Source organism: Gastrolobium bilobum, unplaced genomic scaffold, assembly GCF_033153095.1.
Source record: "Gastrolobium bilobum isolate Gb01-03AN ecotype WA unplaced genomic scaffold, APGP_CSIRO_Gbil_v1 utg8217, whole genome shotgun sequence".
NCBI classification, from domain to species: Eukaryota; Viridiplantae; Streptophyta; class Magnoliopsida; order Fabales; family Fabaceae; genus Gastrolobium; species Gastrolobium bilobum.
The window spans coordinates 101,580-126,339 of NW_026895814.1; the positions used below are offsets into that span (position 1 = coordinate 101,580).

At 36.1% G+C, this 24,760-nt stretch overlaps 1 protein-coding gene and 1 pseudogene across 1 annotated transcript; both read left to right on the forward strand.

Moving 5' to 3' along the window:
- The first annotated feature begins 11,786 nt into the window (after positions 1 to 11,786).
- On the forward strand, positions 11,787 to 11,899 carry LOC133296161 (small nucleolar RNA R71; annotated as a pseudogene).
- A 3,519-nt stretch (positions 11,900 to 15,418) lies between these two features.
- LOC133296160 (uncharacterized) lies at positions 15,419 to 16,787 on the forward strand. Its single transcript, XM_061495109.1, has 2 exons — positions 15,419 to 15,550; positions 16,332 to 16,787. Exons 1-2 carry the CDS (start codon positions 15,492 to 15,494, stop codon positions 16,603 to 16,605), a joined length of 333 nt encoding a protein of 110 aa, XP_061351093.1. The 5' UTR covers positions 15,419 to 15,491; the 3' UTR covers positions 16,606 to 16,787.
- Positions 16,788 to 24,760: the final 7,973 nt, after the last annotated feature.

A 24,760-nucleotide genomic window follows, 5' to 3' on the forward strand; every position in this document is an offset into this window, starting at 1 on the left:
GCTAGGGGGGTGCTCACTGTTTTGGCTTTGTCCATGCTGAATCTCTTCAGAATCTTCTCAATATATTTCTCTTGACTCAGCCACAGTAGCTTCTTCTGTCTATCTCGGATAATCTTTATTCCGAGAATCTGCTTTGCAGGGCCGAGGTCCTTCATTGCGAAGGACGAGCTTAATGCCTTTTTCAGGGCGGCTATCCTCGATTTATCTTTCCCTACAATAAGCATGTCGTCAACATATAACAACAAAATCAGAAAATCTCCGGCCTCATACCTCTTCATAAATACACAGTGGTCGGCTTCAGTCTTCTCAAACTTATGATCAGTCACAAATGATTCAAATTTCTTGTACCACTGTCGAGGTGCTTGCTTCAAGCCATAGAGGCTCTTCTTCAACCGACATACCAAGTCTTCTTGGTCTGGAGCTTGGAATCCTTCAGGTTGCTCCATATATATTTCTTCTTCTAAGTCACCGTGAAGAAATGCCGTCTTCACGTCCATTTGTTCTACCTCGAGGTCTATTGAAGCCGCCATGGCTAACGCGGTTCGGACCGAGGTCATTTTCACCACAGGAGAAAAAATCTCCTCAAAATCAACTCCTTTCTTCTGATTGCAGCCTTTCACTACAATCCGGGCTTTATATCTCGGCTTTTGCCCGTTCTCTTCATTCTTAATCTTGTAAACCCATTTATTTTTCAAAACTCTTCTTCCTTTTGGCAACTCGGTCAGCTCATAAGTCTGATTCTCGTGCAGAGACTTCATCTCGTCCTGCATTGCCTTTTTCCATTCTTCTTTCTCTGAGCTCGTCACAGCCTCATCATAACTCTGAGGTTCACCGTCTTCAGCAACAACGGTGTATTCATTAGATGGGTACCTTGTAGAGGGTCTTCTTTCTCGAGTTGGATATCTCGGCTGTTCTTCAGATTGAGAACCCGGTTCATCAATTTCATCCCGGATCTCATCTTCAACTCGGACCTCAGTGTCTTGGTCATCTTCAGCTTGTTGCTGGTCATCAATTTCTTCATTCTCTTGATTTTCTCCCCCTGCTTCAGCTTGGACAGGAGGGATGGGTTCTTCACGTCTCACAGTCACCCGAGCTTTGGGCTTCGAGATGTCATGAATGTTCTCATGCTCATGAAAGATCACATCTCGGCTTCTCAAGATCTTCTTATTGATTGGATCCCAAAGTCGGAACCCGAACTCACATCTCGGCGAACCAAGATAAATGCATTCTTTAGTCTTTGCATCAAGTTTGGCCCTTTCATCTTTAGGGATATGCACGAAAGCTCGGCATCCAAACACTTTCAGTTGATTGTAGGCCGCTTTCCGACCTGTCCAGACTTCTTCTGGAATTTCTCCTTCAAGTGGCCGTGATGGTGAGAGGTTGATCAAGTCAACAGCAGTTTTGACGGCTTCTCCCCAGAATGATTTCGGCAATCCGGCATTGGATAACATGCTTCGGACCTTTTCTTCAATAGTTCTGTTCATCCGCTCAGCCAGTCCATTCAGCTGAGGTGTCTTGGGGGGCGTCTTCTCAAGTCGAATCCCGGCCGCTCTGCAATATGCATCAAAAGGGCCGCAATACTCACCACCATTATCAGATCGGACCACCTTCAATTTCTTTCCAGTCTCCCTTTCAACCAAAGCATGGAATTCTTTAAAGGATTGGAATACCTGGTCTTTAGACTGCAACAAATATACCCACACTTTGCAGGAGTGGTCATCAATAAATGAAACAAAGTACTGAGCTCCTCCAAGGGATCTTTTCGACATGGAGCAGACATCAGTATGGACGAGGTCAAGAATATACCTGCGTCGTCTAGGTTGATCCGGTCTCACAAAAGAAACCCGGTGCTGCTTTCCAGCTAGGCAGTGCGTGCAACTCTCCAACGCTTGGCCTTTCAACCCGGTCAATAATCCTTTCTTGTTCAGGATCTGTAGCCCTTTCTCGCTCATGTGGCCGAGACGCTTGTGCCATAGCTCCAAGCTAGATTCATCTCGAACAGAATTGGCTTCTCCGCCATTGATCTTTCCTTGCATCACGTACAAGGAGCCTTCTTTCTTACCTCGGGCCACGACCAAGTTTCCCTTGGCCAGCTTCCATCTAACACTACCAAAGTAGTTCACTAACCCAACATCATCAAGTTTGCCTACCGAGATTAGGTTCAAACGCATGTCGGGTACATGCCTTACATCTTTCAACACAAGTCGACATCCGACATCTGTGGTCAGAGTTACATCACCGACACCAACAATCTTGCTGGTCACTTGATTTCCCATCTTCACGACTCCAAAATCACCACCTCGATAAGAGGAGAAAAAACCTTTGTGTGGAGTAACGTGGAAGGAGGCACCAGAGTCAACAATCCAGGTGCAGTCATCATATGCAACATTCAAATAATTATCCTCACCAAGGAGGAATATATCGGCATCAGGGTTTGCAGCCACCGCAGTGGTGCTCTTGTCTTCCCTCTTCTTGGGAACAATCTGATCCGGCTTCACAGAGCCGTTCTTCTCATCATTCTGTAGGGTCCAGCAGTCTGGCTTCTTATGGCCTGTCTTTCCACAGTAAAAGCACTTCAACTCATATTTCGGCTTTGACCGACCTCTGGACTTGTCTCGTCTGTCACGACCTCTACCTCGGCTTTTGCTTCTACCGCGGGAGTCGGATTTTCCTTTGTTCTCAGCAACGTTGGCCTCAGACGTACTCGAAGTACCTCGTTCTCTTCTCCTGGATTCTTCGCCCAGAAGGCTGTCTGTCACGACATCCATCTTCAATTTTCCATCTGGAGTCGAGTTATTCAGGGTCACCACCAGAGTATCCCAGCTTTCTGGCAGCGAGCTCAACAGCAGCAATGCCTGCAGTTCTTCATCAATTTTCATATCAGCCTTTGACAGCTGATTCACAATACCTTTGTATGTGTTCAGGTGTTCAATCATGCTCATACCGTCCTTGTATTCAAGCTTAACAAGTCGGCGAACCAGGTGTGCTTTGTTCCTGGGAGTCTTCTTCTGAATCATGGACTCTAATTTCGTCCACAACTCATACGCGTTCGTGAATTCGGACACGTGCTCAAAGAGGCTTTTATCAATATATTTCCTGATCATGGCTACCGCCTTCCGACTCAGGATCTCCCACTCCTTATCTGTTTTGCCTGCCGGTCTCTCATCAAGGATAATGGGCTCATGCAGATCTTTGCAGTTGAGATGATCTTCCATCATCGGTCTCCAATATGTGAAGTTGTCTGCGGTCAACTTAAACATATCTCCATCATGAGTTATGCCACTGGTCTCCATCTCGTCTCCCTCAGAACCCGTCGAACTCGGGCTCTGATACCACTGTTGGGAAAACTCGGTTCCCTCAAGCTCGGCTAAGCAGCCTTTGTGCGGAAGTCAATCAACAAGATCCTGATCACGGATCTCGGCAATACCTCAGCCTGAACTTCACCAGGTCAGGCAGCGCAGCGGAAAATCCAAAACGAAAAATAGGATAGAGAAGAAGAATACAACCAGATTTAACGTGGGAAAACCTTCTTGAATGAAGAAGTAAAAACCCACGGGACCTAGTCCAGATCAAAAATCCACTATGAAAATAATGGTTACAAATAATCAAATACACCAATGTGGTGGTTAACTCAACCTCTCCAACAATGGTGATAATCAAACTACCCTAGAGATGTTTCACTCAAACTCTCTCTAGAGATCTCTCAAATGCAAAGCATAAAGCTTTACTCAAACAATCAAATAATTCTCTCAAATTTGTTCTCTCAAATCTGACCTTTCAAATCTAACCTTGCCTCCACCCACAACAATGAGTATATATAGAGGAGGTGGAAATTAGGGTTAGGGTTTTTAGGAAACCCTTCAAATGGGCTTGAACTTAGCATTGAAGGAGGAAGCCCAACACATTGATGATAATAATTATGATGATAATTGATGGATATTGTCTCCATAGAAAATTTGACATAGAAATCATGATGATAATTACTTAAGTATATTTTATACATATGTTTTACATATTTATAATAAGTTAAGAGACTTGATTCCAAAAAAAATAAAATAAGTTAAGAGACTTGATTAGGTTCCATCATTGCCTTCAAAAAAATTTCATTCTTAATCACATAAACTCACGCGTAATCCTAATTCTAATTACCTATAACTATTATAGGACTATAACTTTAGACTTTACATGGTACTGGAATTGACCAATGACATGAAATATACTAGGACCTATACCTATGCGTGGAATAATATTTACCGTACATGAATATGATATATCAAGACATTAATGAACCCTATGGTGGAATAGGAATTTAGGCTTTTTAACACCTCCTTTTTAAGTATTCTCTTTAAGAAAATACTTTTGAATTTCTTTAAGAATGTATATTCCTTACTTTATTTCTCCTGGCCTTTCTCTCCTATTTTGAATACGTAGAAAAAGAAAGTTGTTTGATGTTGAACCTAGGAAAGTGATCACTTAACATTTGAATTGGTGCCGTGGAAAGGATGTAAAATGACAAGAGAGCAGTTATGTTTGCTTTACTCTCTCTCTCTTTTTTCTAGATAATAATGACACATCAATTTTTTGTATGTTTTACACTCTAATGTAGATTTATATCTCTACCAACAAATTGGATATAAATCAATAGGATTTATTAATCTTATGTAATAGAAGATAAGTCCTTTCATGCTATAAAAATAATTATGTGTGAGATCTATTTACTTATAAAAAAAAGCAATATGAAAATTAATGTATGTATATGAGAAAAAAAATACTCTCCAACAAATATTTTATCTAAATCAATTTATAGGAAAATAAACTTTGAGATCGACATGTACTGGAGGAAGCTACGTGTAAAATGATATTCCCTAATTCATGCAAGTATATATGTACTCATAGGCAACAGCTATCATTCCTCCGTAAATTTTAATTTTCTAATATCAGGAGATAAAATTATCTCCAAAATGATGTTATTTTAAGATTTAGAAAAAAATAATACATGATATATTAGTAATTTTACTTTTTTTTTCTCTCATATATTTTATTAAAATATCCTATATTTTTTTTTTCTCAAATCTTAAAATAACATTGCTTTAGAATTATAAAAAATAACTTTATCTCTTATGGCAGGAGATATGATAACCCCAAAAATGATATTGTTGTAATAATAATAAATTTTGAGTGTTGATTATTACCCTTTTCTAAGAAATATTTATAATAATTAGGTTTTTATTAGTTTTAATAGCACTTATATATTTTATTTTCGTCTCCAATCATAAAAATTCTTGGGTCTGCTCTATTTACGAAAAATTTGGTCAACTATTTTCAACAAAGGTATTGATTAGAATTATTATTCTAGAAAAAGAATATCCTCTTTTAAGATTATCATATTCTCAGTGAGTTGCAAGATTAAAATGTTAATATTCTGGATACCCAGCCCAAGTTCAACACGGTCCAGTAATCACGCAATTATCATCGTTGACACTTCAACCTAAGAGCGAAACCAGATAGAATTTTCAAAATAAATGAAAATTCGACGGTAGGTGTTGAAAAATCAAAATGGAATTGAATAGTTAATTGAAGATAATACAAATATTAGTAGTGATTAAACAATTGTTGAATGTAAATGACAAAAACGGAAAGCATGAACATATGTAATTAAAGAGAAAATTGCAAGTAAAATATACTAAGTTATGTATACAAAAAAAAAAAATATACTAAGTTAAATACCTATTACATAAACAAAGATATTAAAGAAAAGCAAATGTTAATTAGTAGTCAATTAATGATTAGAAAGAACATAATGTAAGGTATTAATCAAACATAACCATCTAATATCTATCAAGCATATGAATCAACTGCCAGGATTGTTTGAGTTTGAGATGCTTGCCTTTCTAGTATGATGATAAGACAATTATTAGAGAAATATAATATAAGATACAAAACTATTAATAGAATTTTACTTAAGGGACATTTGGTAAAAGGATAAATTTTAGATTTCTGAGAACCTGACATTGAGAATTCTTACCCATGTTTAGTATAAGGATTATGAAAATTTCCTAAGAAAATCAGATTCCCAGGATTTAAAATTGTGAAGCAAAATCCCAACAAAGAATACCACCAAGTGGATGGTATTATTGGATTCCCATCTGATGAGAAAATTTTACAAAATTTTCATGTCTAAAATACCCTTGTAAAACCCTAGTTGTGCTTCCTGTTTTCCTCTTGTTCCTTTGCAACTTCCCGGAGCAGCCTCGCTGGGCTTCAGCTTCCTGTTCTTCTCCGGCTTCGACGAGAAGGAAGAGGAAGAGGAGGAAGAAGAGGTGGATTCAACAGCTTCAGGAGAATCAAGGAGATCCGTGTTCGGAGTTAGGGGGGGCAATCCCTGCTTCTCGGTTCATGCACGAGCAATGCTTTGCGGAGGCTCATGGAAGCCATGGAGAAACGGAAGGTTGGGATTTTGCCTATGGAGTTGTTTGGATTACGTGTGGTTTGCATTGGGAAAGATATGGAGAATTTGGACGGTAATGTTGTGGGTTCGAGGTTGAAGGAGGTGGCTCTCATAGCGTAGCAGAGTGTTTTGGTGGTGAGTTTTGGGGACTTGAAGGGTTAGTTTAGTAAAATTACACCCATACTTGTGAATAGCCCCAATTTAGCGCGTGATGCTCACCGGCAAGTATACTGATCGCACAAGTAATACAGTGATAAGAAAGTATCGTCTCCATAGGGATTAGAATCGAATATCAAATAATTGTCCGTTTAAGATGGAAAGAGTTCGAATAGGTGTAGCAAATATTGTTGATTTGAGTAAAAATAAGAACTAAAAGTAAAGACTTATTTTTGACTTTGTGTTTATGAGAAATAAAACAGAAATTGATTTTGTGAAATATGAAAAAGCATTGCAGCTAAGGTACACGCACCATATGATCATCACTTTAAACTTTGGATTGATTGACAACGTTCAATCAATTTAATAACTCAAACAAATTATCATCTAAAATAATTAGTTAAATCCCAATCCCTTGACAATTTAACCCTTTAATTCAATTGGAATCATAATCCCTTAGCAACCCCGCATGAAATTAAGCATTAATTACGATAAATCAAACGAATGCAACTCAGATAAGTCTATCCCTAGAGTATGCATAAATTGTTATCTTACCCCCTTTCAGAATTAAAAACCCCAATGTTCCTATTGCGAGCCCTAATTCTCAAATTATTATCTCCTATTAGGTTGATCAAGTCTACTAGAAATAATATCAATATGCACAGGGTAAAAATAAAATATATTAAAATAAACGAGCGAAAATAATCAATCCAGCGTAAAAAGGGTTCACATAGGGTCTGTGACCCTAACTACAATAAAAAGAAACTAGCCAACCATGGTCATGGCTGACATAAAATTATATAAGATAAAGATAAAGAGTGTAATTACAAGAAGAAGACTAAGAACAATCATTTGTTCCTCTCCTCCTTTTGCAATCCTTGTTTTTCTTTACTTCTGCCGTCGAAAAGTATCCTATTTCTGTCAACAAAGGTTGTTTTTATATCCCCATCTCGTCGTTCTGAAACTGCCCTTAATGAACACGGTATTTTTTTCTCGCAAAACAGCGCAAGTAGGCGCCACTTTCCGCCAAGTTTCTGGATGCTTGCAAAACACGGACCTGAGTAACTCAGAAAACGGCGCGAGTTGGCGCCATTGTGCCGCCACTCTGCGCCAATTTTGTGACTTTTATAAAATACATCTTCCAAACCTCGCAAACCGGCGCGGGTTGGCGCTGGTGTGGCGCCAACTTACGCCAAGTCTCTGCCCATTGTACTGTGCTTTCCAATCCGGCGCTGGTTTGCGCCAATATGGCGCCGATCTGCGCCAACTTGCTGGAATTTGTACTGAGGATCACCCGTGTGGAGTTGCATCAAGTAGCTTTTTACAATTTTGTAGTTTTCACTTCTTCTACCTATATAAACACAACAAAAAGGTGAGAAGTATCATTGACATGGAAAAGTCAATATAGTAAGCAAATATGTATATAAATTGCTTTTTTATGACTTAATCCATATCAATTTCAGCTTAGAAAACTACATCTGCCAGAGGCACATCAAATCATTCCCAGATTTAAACGTTGCTGTCCCGAGCAATGTACAAGACTCAATCCAGGAAACATTCAATTAATCCAACATAACAATTCATAGACACTCTCAGACACTATATGCCATGCATGACTGACCCAATATCATAAACTCCCAACAATGCCATCAGTTTCTTAAAGATACAAGTCTACATTGATTATCCCTCACACAGATAAATAATGTCCACTCACACTCAGTGTTTAAGGGTATCATGATCACTCAATCAATCACAGTTTAACACTACCATAGGCTTGATCATATTCTAAAAAATTCTTAAAAATGGAGAATCAAACACATGCAGCAATTGATCAAAAGGACTTTACAGGTTGTAACTTGGTCAGGTTAAAGGGTATGAATATATGGATAGTAGCTCAAACAACAATGAGATTAAAAAACTGATATTATTTCATTTTAATACATTCAACTCAATGGTTTTCCTCCACTAACATTCCCACAGAATTTCGAGAATTAATTCCTTTTAGCCACCTTTTATGCACAATTATTCTTTTTCTTTTTTTTCCAACTTTTATAAGGGTACAAATGACATCTACATCCCCTACTTACTTGACCTTTGTGGAGCTTACCTCAATTTCTTTGTTTTATTTTCAACACATCAGTAATTCAATCTCAATCAAGGTAAGTCACATGGATATAGGCCAAGCCATCAATCAGGCCACATGTCATTTATCAACAAATTAAGTTCAGGTTCAAGGGGCTAGCAATGGAAAAATTTCATACAGGTGGGCTATTTTTGGCCATGAGCTAACAAGAACAAAATGCCTTTATCATATCAACCAATGCATGCATAACAGAGAAACATATCAAGTTCTAGAGTGTCACAACAGTGAGGTCTCTCAACAAGAAAATTCAGTGTTTGTGCTCAAACCTCACAACTATGGTATCAATATAGACTCAAGAAAATTGACCTCAAACATTATCAGAATTTCACAACATCAGTTCAGACAAACGAGCAATCATGTAATCCAATTATACCTATGCAATGTCATGCCAGAATGTCGTACAACATATTTTCAGAAATTCAGTCAAGCACATTAACTAGATAAGCACATTTAAACCTGAGAATTGCTTGAGAAACAGATCAATATATATATATATATATATATATATATATATATATATATATATATATATTAAAGAGCAACACAAAATAACTAACTAAAATAATTAAGAAAAATTAAAAGAGTTTAGAATATCTCCCCTGATAAAAGAACTGCAGTTCCAAAATGCTTTCCTAAAGCCTACCATTCCCAGATTTAAAGAATTGTTATCCCCAGCAATAATCAAACCAAAGATGGATGATAAACCTGCACCATGGAACAAACTGTGGCATATAGGATAAACTATAATGCGCACAATAAAGCATCAGAATGTTTGGGAAATATACCAACTTAAAACAGCAAAGTACTAAAGAAAAATAAACTAATACACAATAAATCTCCGACAACAAGGAGATTTAATCAATCCTCCATGTCATCCCCCTCAGCAGCGTGGGATGACTCAGCAAATGGAGGATCTGGTGGTTCCGGGTGCATCAGTGCATGAGACCACTATTCCCAGATTTGATTCCAATCGTGAATCCATGTGTAGAACTCTTTGAAGTATTGTTTTCTCTGAGAGACAGAGTCTCGATGCCTCTTCTCACAGATTCTCCTTTTGGCAGCCTTCATCCTCCGGTAATCCACATGCATCTTCCAACTAGTATCAAAGAGTTTCACCACTTCCTTTCTCATTACCTTCTTCATTGTAGGATGATGCCTCCCTTGAGGTTTCCTCACATTTTTGTCATCATCCTTATTAAGAATTTTGTGGGTACGGGAAGAGGGATCTTTATCTTTCAAATCAGAAATAGACCACCCTATGTCAGTCCCACGTTCCTTCAATACTTTAATCATCGCCTCCTTATTACCCAAGAAGGTATATTGCGGAGTTTCAGGAAGCTCCTTCAACTCTATTTTTGGGGCACCATCTTCTTTCCCCACTTGCTCTAAAACATCAAGTTTAAAACAATCACCTTTGTCAGAAGTTTGTTTCATAGAGTCAAAGACGTTGATAGTAATTGTCTCATCATTCATCCTTAACTCAAGCTTTCCATTTTGAACATCAATCATGGCCCGAGCAGTGGCCAAGAAAGGTCTACCCAGCAAAAGAGGCATCTCAGTTCCCTCTTCCATGTCCAATACCACAAAATCTGCTGGGAAAATGAACTTGTCCACTTTCACAAGGACATCTTCAATTATACCACTAGGTTTCCTTAAAGATTTGTCAGCAAGTTGCAAGGAAACCATAGTAGGTTTGAGCTCAGATATCCCCAAAGATTTATACACAGACAAGGACATCAAATTTATACTTGCCCCAAGGTCACACAAAGTCTTTCCAACATTTGTGTTACCAATGGAAATAGGAATATTAAAACTCCTTGGATCATGATGCTTAGGAGGAAACTTCTTTTGTATTATCGCACTACACTCCTCAGTGAGTGTTACCGTCTGACATTCATGTAGCTTGTGTTTTCTTGATAACAAGTCCTTCATAAACTTGGCATAATTGGGCATATTAGCCAAAGCTTCAGCAAAAGGTATATTTACATGCAACTTCTTGAAGATATCAAGAAATCTTGCATATTGCTGCTTCTGAGAATCTTCTTGAATCTTTCTGGATAAGGTGCCATGGCTCTCACATATTCAGGATTCAACTCAAATTTCTTCTTTTCAGCAACAATAGGTGGCTCTTCTTCTTCACCTTTCTGAACAGGTTTCTCAACATCAGAAGGAATTACCACTTCTTTTTCTGGCTCCTTAACCTCCTTAATCTTCTCATCAGCTTCCATATTTGTGTTTGGCTTTTCTGGAGCTGCTACCACTTTACCACTTCTAGTTGTGATAGCTATACAATCCTCCTTGAGATTAGTAACTGTATTGCTAGGGAAGGTACCTGGAGTTTTCTCAGCAAATTGTTTAGCCAGTTGGCCAATTTGATTCTCCAAATTTCTGATAGAAGCATTTGTGTTCTTCGTATTTGCTCTGGTTTCCTCCATGAAAGCACTAGAGTGTTGAGTCATTTGTCCAACTAACCTCTCCAAATCAGAAGGTTCCTTGGTTTGGATTGGTGGAGGCTGCAGATAGTTGTTTGATGTGAAATCAAGACCAGTGCCTTGAATCCTCCGTTGATAATTACTACCTCAAGCAGAAAAATTCTGACCTCGTTGAACATTTTGCGGCCGAGGTCTCTGATCATACCAAATGCCATTCACATGCACCCGTCGAGGAGGATCATAAGTCAGCAAAGAAGGACATTCATTAGACTCATGATTGTCCTTACAATATTCACATACCACCGTAACAGCTTTAGTCTGAACACTAGAAAGTTGCATCTTGTCAAGCCTTGAAGTCAAGTTTGCTATTTGCTGAGATAATAATTTGTTTTCAGCTAGCACCACATCATTACCTTCTAGCTGAAGGATACCTCTCTTAGGCTTGGATGACAAACCTTCATTCTCATTTGCAGCCATTCTTTCAATCAGCTCAAAAGTCTCATTTTCTCTCAAGGATTTAATACTGCCACCTGCTGCACCACTCAACACCATCCGCACTTCAGGCTTACAACCATTGAAGAAAATTCTCACTTGATTACCAGCTGTCAAGTTATAATGAGGGCACCTCCTCATTAAATCCTTGAATCGGTTCCATGCTGCACACATAGTTTTGACTTTGTGTTTATGAGAAATAAAACAGAAATTGATTTTGTGAAATATGAAAAAACATTGCAGCTAAGGTACACGCACCATATGATCCCCACTTTAAACTTTGGATTGATTGACAACGTTCATTCAATTTAATAACTCAGACAAATTATCATCTAAAATAACTAGTTAAATCTTAATCCCTTGGCAATTTAACCCTTTAATTCAATTGGAATCCTAATCCCTTAGCAACCCTGCATGAAATTAAGCATTAATTATGATAAATCAAACGACTGCAACTCACACAAGTCTATCCCTAGAGCATGCATAAATTGTTATCTTACCCCATTTCAGAATTAAAAACCCTAATATTCCTATTGCGAGCCCTAATTCTCAAATTATTATCTCCTATTAGGTTGATCAAGTCTAACAGAAATAATATCAATACGCACAGGGTAAAAATAAAATATATTAAAATAAACGAGCGAAAATAATCAATCCAGCGTAAAAAGTGTTCACATAGGGTTTGTGACCCTAACTACAATAAAAAGAAACTAGCCAACCATGGTCATGGCTGACATAAAATTATATAAGATAAAGATAAATAGTGTAATTATAAGAAGAAGACTAAGAACAATCCTCAGTTCCTCTCCTCCTTCTGCAATCCTTGTTTTTCTTTCTTTCTGCCGTCGAAAAGTATCCTCTTTCTGTCAACAAAGGTTTTTTTTTTATCCCCATCTCGTCTTTCCGAATCTGCCCTTAATGAACACGATATTTTTTTCTCGCAAAACGGCACAAGTTGGCGCCACTTTGCGCCAAGTTTCTGGATGCTTGCAAAACATGGACCTGAGTAACTCAGAAAACAGCGCGAGTTGGCGCCATTGTGGCGCCACTCTGCGCCAATTTTGTGACTTTTATAAAATACGTCTTTCAAACCTCGCAAACCGGCGCGGGTTGGCGCCGGTGTGGCGCCAACTTGCGCCAAGTCTCTGTCCATTGTACTGTGCTTTCCAATCCGGTGCTGGTTTGCGCCAATATAGCGCCAGTCTGCGCCAACTTGCTGGAATTTGTACTGAGGATCACCCGTGTGGAATTGCATCAAGTAGCTTTTTACAATTTTGTAGTTTTCACTTCTTCTACCTATATAAACACAACAAAAAGGTGAGAAGTATCATTGACATAGAAAAGTCAATATAGTAAGCAAATATGTATATAAATTGTTCTTTTATGACTTAATTCTTATCAATTTCAGCTTAGAAAACTACATCTGCCAGAGGCACATCAGCGCGCTATAGCAGAGTTGCGTTGCGGTGCAGCTGCTAGCCGCCACAGACCGCGCCACGACTTTCAATTGAGGTGTAGTGGATGTAGCGGCCGCTATTGCGGCTGAATCGCGGTACTATTGCGCCCCTACAGTAATTTCTGCATAAGTGTTCTCGTCGTAGAAAGAAAAGATTTACAACTTAGATATAAGTGAAAGTGAAGATGAAGATTTGGATGTTCATGATTTCAATTATGATTAGTTCCTTAAGTTCTTTGATTTTGACATTTCACTTAAATGACAGTTTGAATTTTGACTAATTTTGCCACTTTATTTTGTTGTGTTACATTATTTGAGACTTTAATTCCTTCAATTTGCTTATGATTTGAATTTTAATGTTTGAAATCATATATGTTTGAGTTTGAGATCCTTCAAATTTGTTTTTTATGTCACATTTTCATATTTTAAGGTTTATATTTGTGGAGTACAATTTAGTGTATCACTTAGGTACACTTTGCACAGTAGCATTGTATCGCTACCCGCTATAGCGCTATAGCAGTTTGAAGGGTCAGCTGCTACGTGCCGCTATCCGAGATTAATAAGTATGATTACACCACATTCCCAACAATAATTGACAATTGACTTACCAAACAGTTTTTTGGTAACATTCTTGAAAAACTCACTTTCCAACATATTTTTGGGAATCATGATTCCTAGGAACAAAAATATTTCTCCTTTACCAAACGCAATCTAAGCTTTTGAGTTGAATTAATTATTTATATGGTATCATAGTCTATGTGACTACGTGTGAAGTACTTATCATTAACCACATTAATCTCATAGCCGGCTCAAAGAATTGAAGTTTGTAGGGATACACAGGGGATCAACTCACCTCAAAGAGGTAATTAGGGTCAGTATACAAAATAATAATAATAATAATAACCCCACAAGCCACTAGAATTGGTCTAGTGGCGAGAGATTTGGGTATGTTGTATTAGATTATGGGTTCAATTTCTACTTGTATAAAAATAATAATAATAACTGCACTAGACTTAAGATATATGCCTTTTAAATCATTTTCCTAGACACCAACGCTATAAATTAATTTTATCTTTAATTCCACCTGGCAATAGATCAACACATACAAAAAAAAAATCAATAATAGTAATACACAAGATTTTATGTGAAAAACCCAACTAAGAAAAATTACGAGTTCTCAGAAATTCACTAAAAATATCTAGAGTATTGCAAAAGTTATCTTTGTAAGAAAATAATTTTACTATTGTTTTCTCTAACTCTCTCTCACACTAATAATGCTCTAATTTTAGCTTTATCTCTAAATTTTCTCTGAAATTTTCTTCTAGCATGAAGCTAATAGCAACCACAGTACATGTTTTGTCATATGAAAAACAAATAGCCTACCATGGAAATTAAGTCGACAATTTCAATACCTTTCAAGTTGTGTGAACAGACGTACTATAGAAATATAATATAAATTATAAAATCATTAATATATCTTCAACTAATAATTTAATCTTTTAAGTTGAATTAATTCATATAAAGGAGCTCTTATGGTATTTGTCTACTCTCCATCTTAGTAGTTACCATGAAGATGGACTTAGAAGACCAAATAAAGGGTTTTCTATGTGCCTATAATAATTGCAGTTGCACACAACAAAAACCTAACACATGCACAGATGCGATCAATTGATTATAAAGTTGTGCGTGTGAGTACTTTCGGATAATGAAAAAAGATAATTTTCTTCTATTGTTGATGGTAAAACAAGTTCCCCCGAGCAATAATAATAATAATAATTTTAGTTGTCTTACTAACACCCAAAAAACAAAAAAAGTGGTCTCTAAATCTTTATTCCATTTATGGTTAAAAGAGTGACTATGACCGTTTATAAATTAAATTTACCCATTTAAACCTTTTTCATGAAACTTACAAATTGTATAAATATAATTAATTAAAGGTATAACTCCTATTGGATTGCTGCTTCCACCCTGAACATTTTCCTAATCACTTCTAAGTTCTAAACCTTTACGCTTTGCAACTCAACCATGAAATGTACCCTTCTTTGTCTTCTCTGCAAGTGATAGCAACTCCTTTTCTCTATTAAATTAATAAAGCATCTTTTTCTCTCAATGCACTTCATTTCTTCATTCAGAATTCTCTTACAAACTGAACCCACAAAAAGATAAATGAAATTAAAAGAAAAAAGTACTTTCATAAAATAGAAAAGGTTATCCTTCTTCCTTAAGAAATCTTACACATTCTTTACATATATAATAACTCTTAAATGAGAGATAATCTGAACCAACCCTCAGCTATAAACCTCTTCAATTTTCCTCAGAATTGTTGAACTCCCACATCGAATTTATTCAACAAAATTATCAACAATGGTTTTAGTTTTGGAAAAATTCCAAACTGATTCTCACTCCAAGAACACAGCACTCTGGTTTGTTCAAAATTCTCATCTCCTTTCTCTCTGTTGTTCTTGTTAGTTTCAACTTATATGCTTTCTGTATTCCACTAGAAGTGAACTATGATTTGATTACTTCACACATAAATTGCTCATCTTTATGTTTTCTTTTTGTATATGAAATATAATTGGAGTATGTGAAAAAAAAACACGTGTCTGTCATTGATATAAAACATATGTAATACTAAATATTTGGTATAGGTAGAAGGGGAGGGATATATTGACAAACTTTTTTTTTTACAAACTTACGAACTACACTAAGTCCAACGAGTCATACACTCTTGATTGAAGTATGACTGGTCAGATATAGTGTAGTTTGTAAACAAAAAGTTTGTAAATATAACCTTCCCCTATATAAAATATGTTATTTTGTATAGTTCATTCCGTAAGAAGGTGAGATTACAACATATAAAAAACAGCATAATGTAAGAGAAAAAATTAATAATTATGATTATCATTAATTACAAAATAGCCAACTGTATACTATATATAAGAATTTGTCACAAACCACAGACACTTAAATCAATTGCTACGGGGTTGTTTCAATGAGTTCAAGTCATGGGTATACAACTTTGTTAAAAAATTTGGTATCGAGAGCTTTGTTGTCCTTATAGTCATGCCCGACTTGACTAGATTAATTGAGTAATTGATAAATTGACAGAGAAATCTAAAAAAAAAATAAAAAAATCTCACAATTAATTTGTTTCTCAATAGTTGTTTTTGTGCCACTTACTCTTGTTATCGTTGTTATCATCAGGACTATTAAATTGCATAACCTGCAGAGTCAGGGAGGAGGCGAATTATTGAAGGTGAATAGAGAGAAAATTGATAGTGTTAATGCAATGGAAAGAAAACACAAACAAGCAGTGAAACTATTGAAGATATTGCTAAAGAAGAAGATTGGTAATGAAAATATAAAGGAAGGGAAACCAAATACAGAGTCCAAGAGGATTTGCATTTGTGCTCCAGCCACACATGAAGGGTCATTTAAGTGTCGTTTCCACCGCATTGGCACTGTAAAGAAGCCATAAGAAGATGGTTTGGATCATTTCATGTTGATGAATTATAGGATATGATCATGTTGGAACAAAAGACACCACTTTTTTGAAAATATATAATGGATCCCATAACCAATTATGCTAAGCCCATGCATAATAAAATTTGTTTCTTTTTCTCTCTTTTAACTCTTGTTATTCAAAAATAGGAAACTGATGCAAATCAATATGTATTTTCACATTAGACCTTTCCTTGAAACCCCTGCGTTTGTTAAAGGGGCTTTCAAATATGCACCAGGCCTCTTTTTCATCTCTTTTCCCTTGTGGGTTAATGAAGAATTTTCTTATTTATTAAACTATAATATAAATAGGTTAGAGATAAAATAAAATTTATTTACGTGCCTTCACTCAATAAATTTATATTATATATAACGGAGCTTTGTCATTTGCTTCCATTACTTCATAGATCAAGGCTTATTAATTTATTTATTTTTTCTAGCCTACCATGTGTTTAGTTACTCGCTTTTATGTTATGTCAAAAATTAACTATCTCAAAAGCTCAAACTATTAGGTAAAAACACGTAATTTTTTTTTTTTTTAAGATAATAACTACTTTTATATTATATAAAACTGAATTTGTCAAAGAATAAATGTAGGGATCTATTTCCTATAAAAGTAAAGTATGTTGATCTGACGGAGATAAGAGAGACAATGATATGGACCACAACTCTGGAGAGTCACCATATTGGCTTTAGACTGGATAAGGATAAAAAGGGGAGGTGTTTTGGGCTACATTATGGCATGAGGAGTGATTTTTACAAAATAACAATACTAGCAAGTAATAGAGAATGGAAAAAACATTTGTCATTTTAAATAATATAACTTTGTGACATTTTAGATGAAACAACATTGTTTTGGTGTATATTTTGTGATTTTTTACATTTTCTCTCTTTCGTAAAATTAGGAAGAGCGAGAAAATAGATGAGAGAGAATGTAAAAAATCATATAAATCTCACCAAAACAACGTCATTTCATCTAAAATGACACAAAGTTATGTCATTTAAAATGACAAATATTTTCCTATAGAGAATATGGGGAAATGGGAAGACGGAGGTCCCTTTGTATAGGGTGTTGGAGATTCTCTACAAGTACACAAAGTGTATTGTCATAATTGTTTTCAACCATATGAGCCCTAATAGGGTGAAAGACTGTGTAACCCCCTGATGTGTTAAAAATAATATGTGCATGAAGAGCGTGAGGGGGGTATGTGTACAAGGGAGTCATGTGCTCTATGTGTTAAGTGGTGGTAGCTTTGCCAAGAAGCCATATGAACTGGCTGGGCAAGGCCATTCAGCCAGTCCAAAACACCAACCATGGTGAGAAACAACCGTTGTTATTGTTTTGCAACTGTTTTACTGAATTATGAACTTTCTTCATTTGTGGCCATCTTCAAACTTTAGATCACTAACAATAATACAACAGAAAATAAAAGGCTCAGATGGTTAATATGAGAATGAAATATGGAAATAATTGTCTACAAATATCTTCTAGTTTGACATAAGAGCCAAGAAGCTTTGCATTCTACACAAAAAATATATCCATGTCTTTAGATATTGCTTGATAATTAAGCTACCTTCTACCCTTTACATTAGTTATAAAAAAAATGAATCTCATCTGGGTTGGTTTCGTGCAAGGCCTTCGCAGCAGGAAGGGGCGGTTGTCATTTGAATGGAAGGTCATTTGTATAGGGTTCCAAATTTGCGCACCCTGATTCCAAATTTCTATTTTCTTAGTCAAGCCTAAACTTATTGAAAATTAAGGCGCTAATGCTATAATAATTTTTATATATTAATGGAGAAAAGTAGACATTTGTGGCTTCAAAATGATATAAAATATGCCCCAATCCAAGGTTTGTAGCCCCAGATACCGAATTTACAAAATGGTGGACAAAATTGAATGCAATCAGGATTTTCAAAATTTTCATGTAGACTTAGTTCAACCGCTTTGGTTATTGACAAAAAATTTGCAAACTCTTGAAAATTGACATGTGATCATTTCATGAGGACTCTAATTTCATTTCATTTCAATTTTAAAATTTAGTTTACAACCATTCAACATACCAATTGGCTTAAATTGCTCAAACAACCACTTCAACATATCAAGTAGCAGTGTTCATAAGTGCACTCTTACATGATTCTACGTTCTTAACATGTCTACAACTTAATTTACCCATAACATATATCCCCAAACAGAAAATACAGAATCTTAACATAATAGTTCTCTAATTACAAGTTTACAAGGTTCTACTACAAAACCAAGTCATAGCTCCAGTCCACATAAATCGGTCACCACTAAATGGCCTAACATACACCATATTAAATCAAGGCTATAACAACATGTTGACTACCTTTGTCTCATGATTTCTTACTTTTATAAGTACCTGCAAATATAATTTACAACCTCAAAAGGGGCGAGAAAAATCCCAACAATCAATGGTACTCAATCCATTCATATCATGCATATAGGAATATGCCATATAACAAGGTAATTTCATGCTTTCCATTGTGTATATAACACCATTACCATAAATATACATATGAGTACTTTTCATAACCTTCCCCGAAGAGAATTTTCATGGCACTCATAGGAATCTCTTTAGGTGCCTATGCTAGCCGCGCCTAGGTTCTTGCTCGGTACCGGGTGTTATATGATGTATGCTAAAATAATCATGTACCATACTATATGGTTGAACCATATGTCATTGACTGTATGATGAAATGATGCATAAAAGTGCAGCACATTCAACAAGCAATCTAGTGAAATGCATATGAAATGAATGATGCAACATTATCCTTTCATTCTCTATATGGATGAATCATACACCATTGGATAAACTAGAATTTGTGCATTTAACATTTTCAATTCAGCCATCACATTAAATAAAAACACACAAGTATATCACACATCACTATGGCACAATCATGAGGTTCAAGAAACCTTTACTTACCTTGTCTTCCAAGCTGCCCAAGTAGTAATTTCACTTCTTCTTGTTTTCCTTCTTCTCCAAGTTGGCTGAACCTAACATGGATCGAGTTGGTTAATTTATTGATTCAAGCTACTTGGAATTCCTAATGTCTAATTCTAGTTTGTCAAAATTTAATAAAATTCTCTCCCAATGTGGCAGGTTCAATGAGTTTTGTCGAAGTTTTGATGAACTAAGGAGTATTGGTTAACACCCAAAATAGAGCCAATATTCATGGCTTAGCAGTCAACTTCAGAATTTTATAATTTATTCTAGAGACCTCCATTTTGGGTGATTCCAAAGATTCTTAAAAGCTTTTTCTTTCTAGTTTTAGCTTACAAATTTTTAGGGCAAACGAAACATGGTATTTTGGGCTATGGTTATAGTGTGAGGAGTGATTTTTGCAAAATAACAATACTAGCAAGTAATAGAGAATATGGGAAATAGGGAGATGAAGGTGCCTTTGTATAGGGTGTTGGAGATTCTCTCCAATTACACAAAGTGTGATGTCATAATTGTTTTCAACCCTACGAGCCCTAATAGGGTGAAAGACTGTGTGAACCCTGATGTGTAAAAAATAATATATGCATGAGGAGATACATGTACAAGGGAGTCATATGCTCCAAGTGTTAAGTGATGATAGCTTTGCCAAGCAGCCATATGAGCTGGCAGAGCAACGCCATTCAGCCAGTCCAGAACACAAAACATGGTGAGAAAAAATTGTTATTATTTTTTTGCTACTGTTTTACTGAATTATCAACTTTCCTCGTTTGCGGCTATCTTCGGACTTTAGATCACTGACAATAATACAACAGAAAATAGAAGGTTCATATGGTTAATATGAGAATGAAATATAAATGATTGTGTAACATCCCCATCTCTAGCCGGTTCAATTAACATGCATATGATATAAACAGAAACAACGAAAGACTTAACTTATGAAAATACGAGCTAACTTTTTCTTTTTCTAGTTATAATTCCCATTCGATAGAGAAGAAAATCAGACAGAGTAACCTCTGTAAATCGGACAACTGAGAATTTTCCAATCCCACTCTCACGAGTTCCCGAAAGTCAGTTTATACAGCATATACTTCCAGAAGTACCAGACATCCATATAAAATCATATACCCATCCATGGGCGTATACATAACTTGGCTCCGTGCCACTATATCTATCAGCATGCAATCCATCAAGTAAACATAATTGAATACTACATCGCCATATCAACATGCCTGAATACCCAAATGTACATGCATCAAACTGACAGACATGTACAAAACATATACAGGCCATATACAAAATAAAGGATCAAACATCATGATCCACAAAATATTGAAATGCTAAATAACATCACTATAATCCAAAATAGCAGTAGCCTACAGCTACTCAAAATCTAGTCCGTCGAAACGCCTCAACCACGGGTCACGTCCCTGCCTAGGCTCACCGGGGATCTGAGAACCTGAAATGACGTCCCCAAAGAGGGGTGAGATAACAAATCTCAATAAGCTCCAGGTTTATAGAGAATTCTCCATACCCCTGGGCTCACTCCTGCATGAAAGTCAGATACATAGTATACCAATGCAACATATAACAGATATCATAATAGAACAAAGCACATATACATATCTTATCAGAGGCGTACGCAGTCATTCTCAAGGGAGGACCCCAAGCGGAAGCAGAACATATCAGAGGCGTATACCGTCAGTCCCGAGGGAGGACCCCGAGCAGACATCAGTGTACCATATAATCATTGGCCAAAGATCAATACATAAACCAAATCAAAAAAAATCATATCATGTTATCAAATAGCTCTATATGAATGCATCTATACAAAGCATCAAAATAGTCATACAATTCAACCATAGTTCACTAACCATGGTGGAGCACTCAAGCAGGAAAAGACTCCTTAAACATAGAGCTTACCTCTTGAAGCTTTTCTAATTCGCTTACTTGTCGCACAAGTTACTTATATAGCTCCAATGGAATTTCAACCCTCTCAGTCCCTAGGAACACCTAGAGAAGGAATCACGACAAAAATCAATAAAATGTTACAATGCCATGAAATTTACACAAAGCATACATCTTATTGCTCACTTTCGTTCCCTCACATTATGCCAATCCTATGCCAATTTACAAGTCAAGACCATGCCTTTACAAATTTCCTTTCATTTACCATTTCATAATCATTAACGTTCCCTAAATTTATTAAGTATCCACTTGAGAATTTTCAACATAATTCATGTCATTTTTCTTCATAAGGTCGTGGGTACTCATAAAGGGGACCAAGGTTTCTTTCAACAATTTTCAAGTCATTTCCCTTCTCCAACCAAACAACTTTTTTTACATTTTCCTATCAAACTCACATTCCAACCATTTCCCCAGTAATCACATTTCTCTATTACTCATAAAATCTTCTCCTCAACCAAACGCCCCCTTAAGATTTTTAAGCACATATGGCTTTTTACTGGATGATTTTCTTTCACGTATTTTCACTTAAACTGACCCGGAACTAACTTCAAGCTACGAACATATTTTTATTTTTCTGAACTCATTTACATTAATTTTTATTTACTAAGGAACAATATTCATAATTCACAGTATGATTTCTGCACCGTTTTCGACGAAATGCATTGTGAATTACTAACTGTACGTCGTTTGCTTACGAATCTTAAAACTTATAAACTTATCATTCTTGGGCCTATTTTTACTTTCTTGGCATATATTGAACTTTCTTATTCTTATTTCATCAATTATTTGTTTCTGGACTCTACCGGTTGCTTTGACAACAGTACGAAATACCCGGTAAAAAACACTATTCACGAGATTTTCACGAAAAGTGCTAGACTATAAAAATTTTCGTTCTGAACTCATATTTGGCGTCAGAATTGTCAAATTATGTCTCTAAAATCATTTTGTTCATTTAAGCTCTACCGGTTAATTCATAAGAATGCAGATTATCCGGCAGAACGCACTGTTCATGACCTAGTCATGGTTACAGTCAATATACTCGAAATCACGCTCTGAATCTAATTATGGCATTTAAATCCTTAAATTAAACCTCTAATTGAGATTTACCAGTTAGGGTCATTATAAATTGTCTATAAATATCTTCTAGTTTGACGTAAGAGCCAAGAAGCTTTGCATTCTACACAAAAAATAAATCCATGTCTTGAGTTATTACATGATAATTAAGCTACCTTCTATCCTTTAGCTCTGTGAAGAACCAATTTAATCCAAAATCTTAAGTTGTTGGGTGAGGCTACATTAATGGTTTTATATTTCTCTATCATGACCCCTCACACGAGAGCCCATTGGGCTTGAAGGGTGGATGACGCATCAGACTCAGCCCACCTATGCTAAGAAACTCCATAATATTTTTTTTATTAATAGAATGGAGGGCGGTGACTCGTGACCACTTGGTCACTGAGGCTCTTATACCATGTAAAGAGTCAATTCAATCCAAAAGCTTAAGTTATTGGGTGAGGCTACATTAATGATTTTATATTTCTCTAACAAGCTCTACCTTTAAATGAACTCCGTTAATCATTTTTTCTTCTCAACTAAGTTCATTTTTTGCATTACATGCTTGTAGAAGTCTCACGAACCTTTCATTTAACTTTATTCACTCCATCGTTAGCTATGGACAACCTCTGGAAAGAAAATATTTTTAGTACTACGAATATATCACTTACTCGGTACATCTTTTACCAAATATAGAAATAAGTAACATATTTATACTACCCCTACCTTTATGATTATTTCTTTTCATATTCTTATTTTCCCTTTTTTGGTAAGAAAATATCTACTCCCGTTGTGCTAAAAATACACTCGGAAGGAAGGTAGAAAGTTTAAATTTGATTCACTATCACTACTAGAAAAAATCTTTATAGCGACGGAATTGTTATGAAAATTTTGTCGCTAATTTCATCCTCTATACTACTTTCCGTCGCAAATTTCCTCGCAAAATCGTTTGCGAGGGAATTTGTGACGGAAAGTAGTAGCGAGGATGAAATTAGCGACGGAATTTCCATAGCAATTTCGTCGCTATACAAGTTTTTTCTAGTAGTGTATTTTATAATCATTGAATAATATATGTTTAGCCCACTGGCTATTGGACACTAACACTCTTAAGCAATGTTATCATACCTGACCCGGTCGTTGACTCGGCTAGGGTATTGGATCACTGGTTCAACTGGTAGGTCACCGGTTGAACCGCATGACCTTGGTTAGTATATGAAAAATTATATTTTATACATAAAAATGCATAGAAATACTCAAATGCATGTAAAAATTATTATGTAGGCTGCAAACATATATGTTTTTGTAAGGATAGAAAAAGTCATATATGGTAACCACATATTGTAAAAGAAATAAAACAAAGAAAAAAAATTCTAGTATCAGGTAACCACATATAATTCCTCTATTAGATATCCTCAACTAACCATGTTTAATAATTATAAGGTATTTACGAACAAATCTTCCCATAATAATAGATTTGAAAGGAATCAATTGTCACCTTCTCTTAATCTACTTTTCTGCTAATTTCTTCAATTTTTTAGTTGAAATTTGAGGTCATTGTAGGAAAGTATACTACTAGCAAACAAAACTACAAAAATTTCTGAGAGGAGTTCCATATTTTTTTAAGACAAGACGAGACAACTTTGGTTTTTGGTTTTTTTTTTATATATAAAAATGCATGATCCATCAATTTTAATGACCAGACCGGGTCACCAATTTTGATAAAACTCGGCCGGTTCAAATCTGTTTTCACCGGGTCTGATACAATGACCGGTCCGATACTTGACTCGAACTGGTCAGATGACCGGTTCATCTGGTTTTGGGTCGACACAACTGGTTCGAACCGGGTCTGATAACACTACTCTCAAGTCAATCTATGTGAAAAGGTGTTTAAGAGTATTTAGACCAAAAGAAAAACATAACCTAAAAAAATTGCTAAGGTCACTCATATATGGGGATTCAAGGTGAAACAATCGTAAGGCCGGAACAGTGACTAATTTGCCACTTTTTTTAAAAAAAAAATTACTCAACTGTCACGCGAACAATAAAATTTCCCAATGTGTCACGTGTACAAGTTCGTTATAGCAGGTAGCGAACTTAGTTTCCTGACGTGGCCACCTAGTTCGCTACTATCAGTAGCGAACTAGATGG

Coding starts and splice junctions, on each gene's coding strand:
- LOC133296160 (XM_061495109.1), top strand. CDS start 15,492: ATGGTTTTAGTTTTGGAAAAATTCCAAACTGATTCTCACTCCAAGAAC. Junction 15,551..16,331: donor TCCAAGAACACAGCACTCTG/GTTTGTTCAAAA, acceptor TGTTATCATCAG/GACTATTAAATTGCATAACC.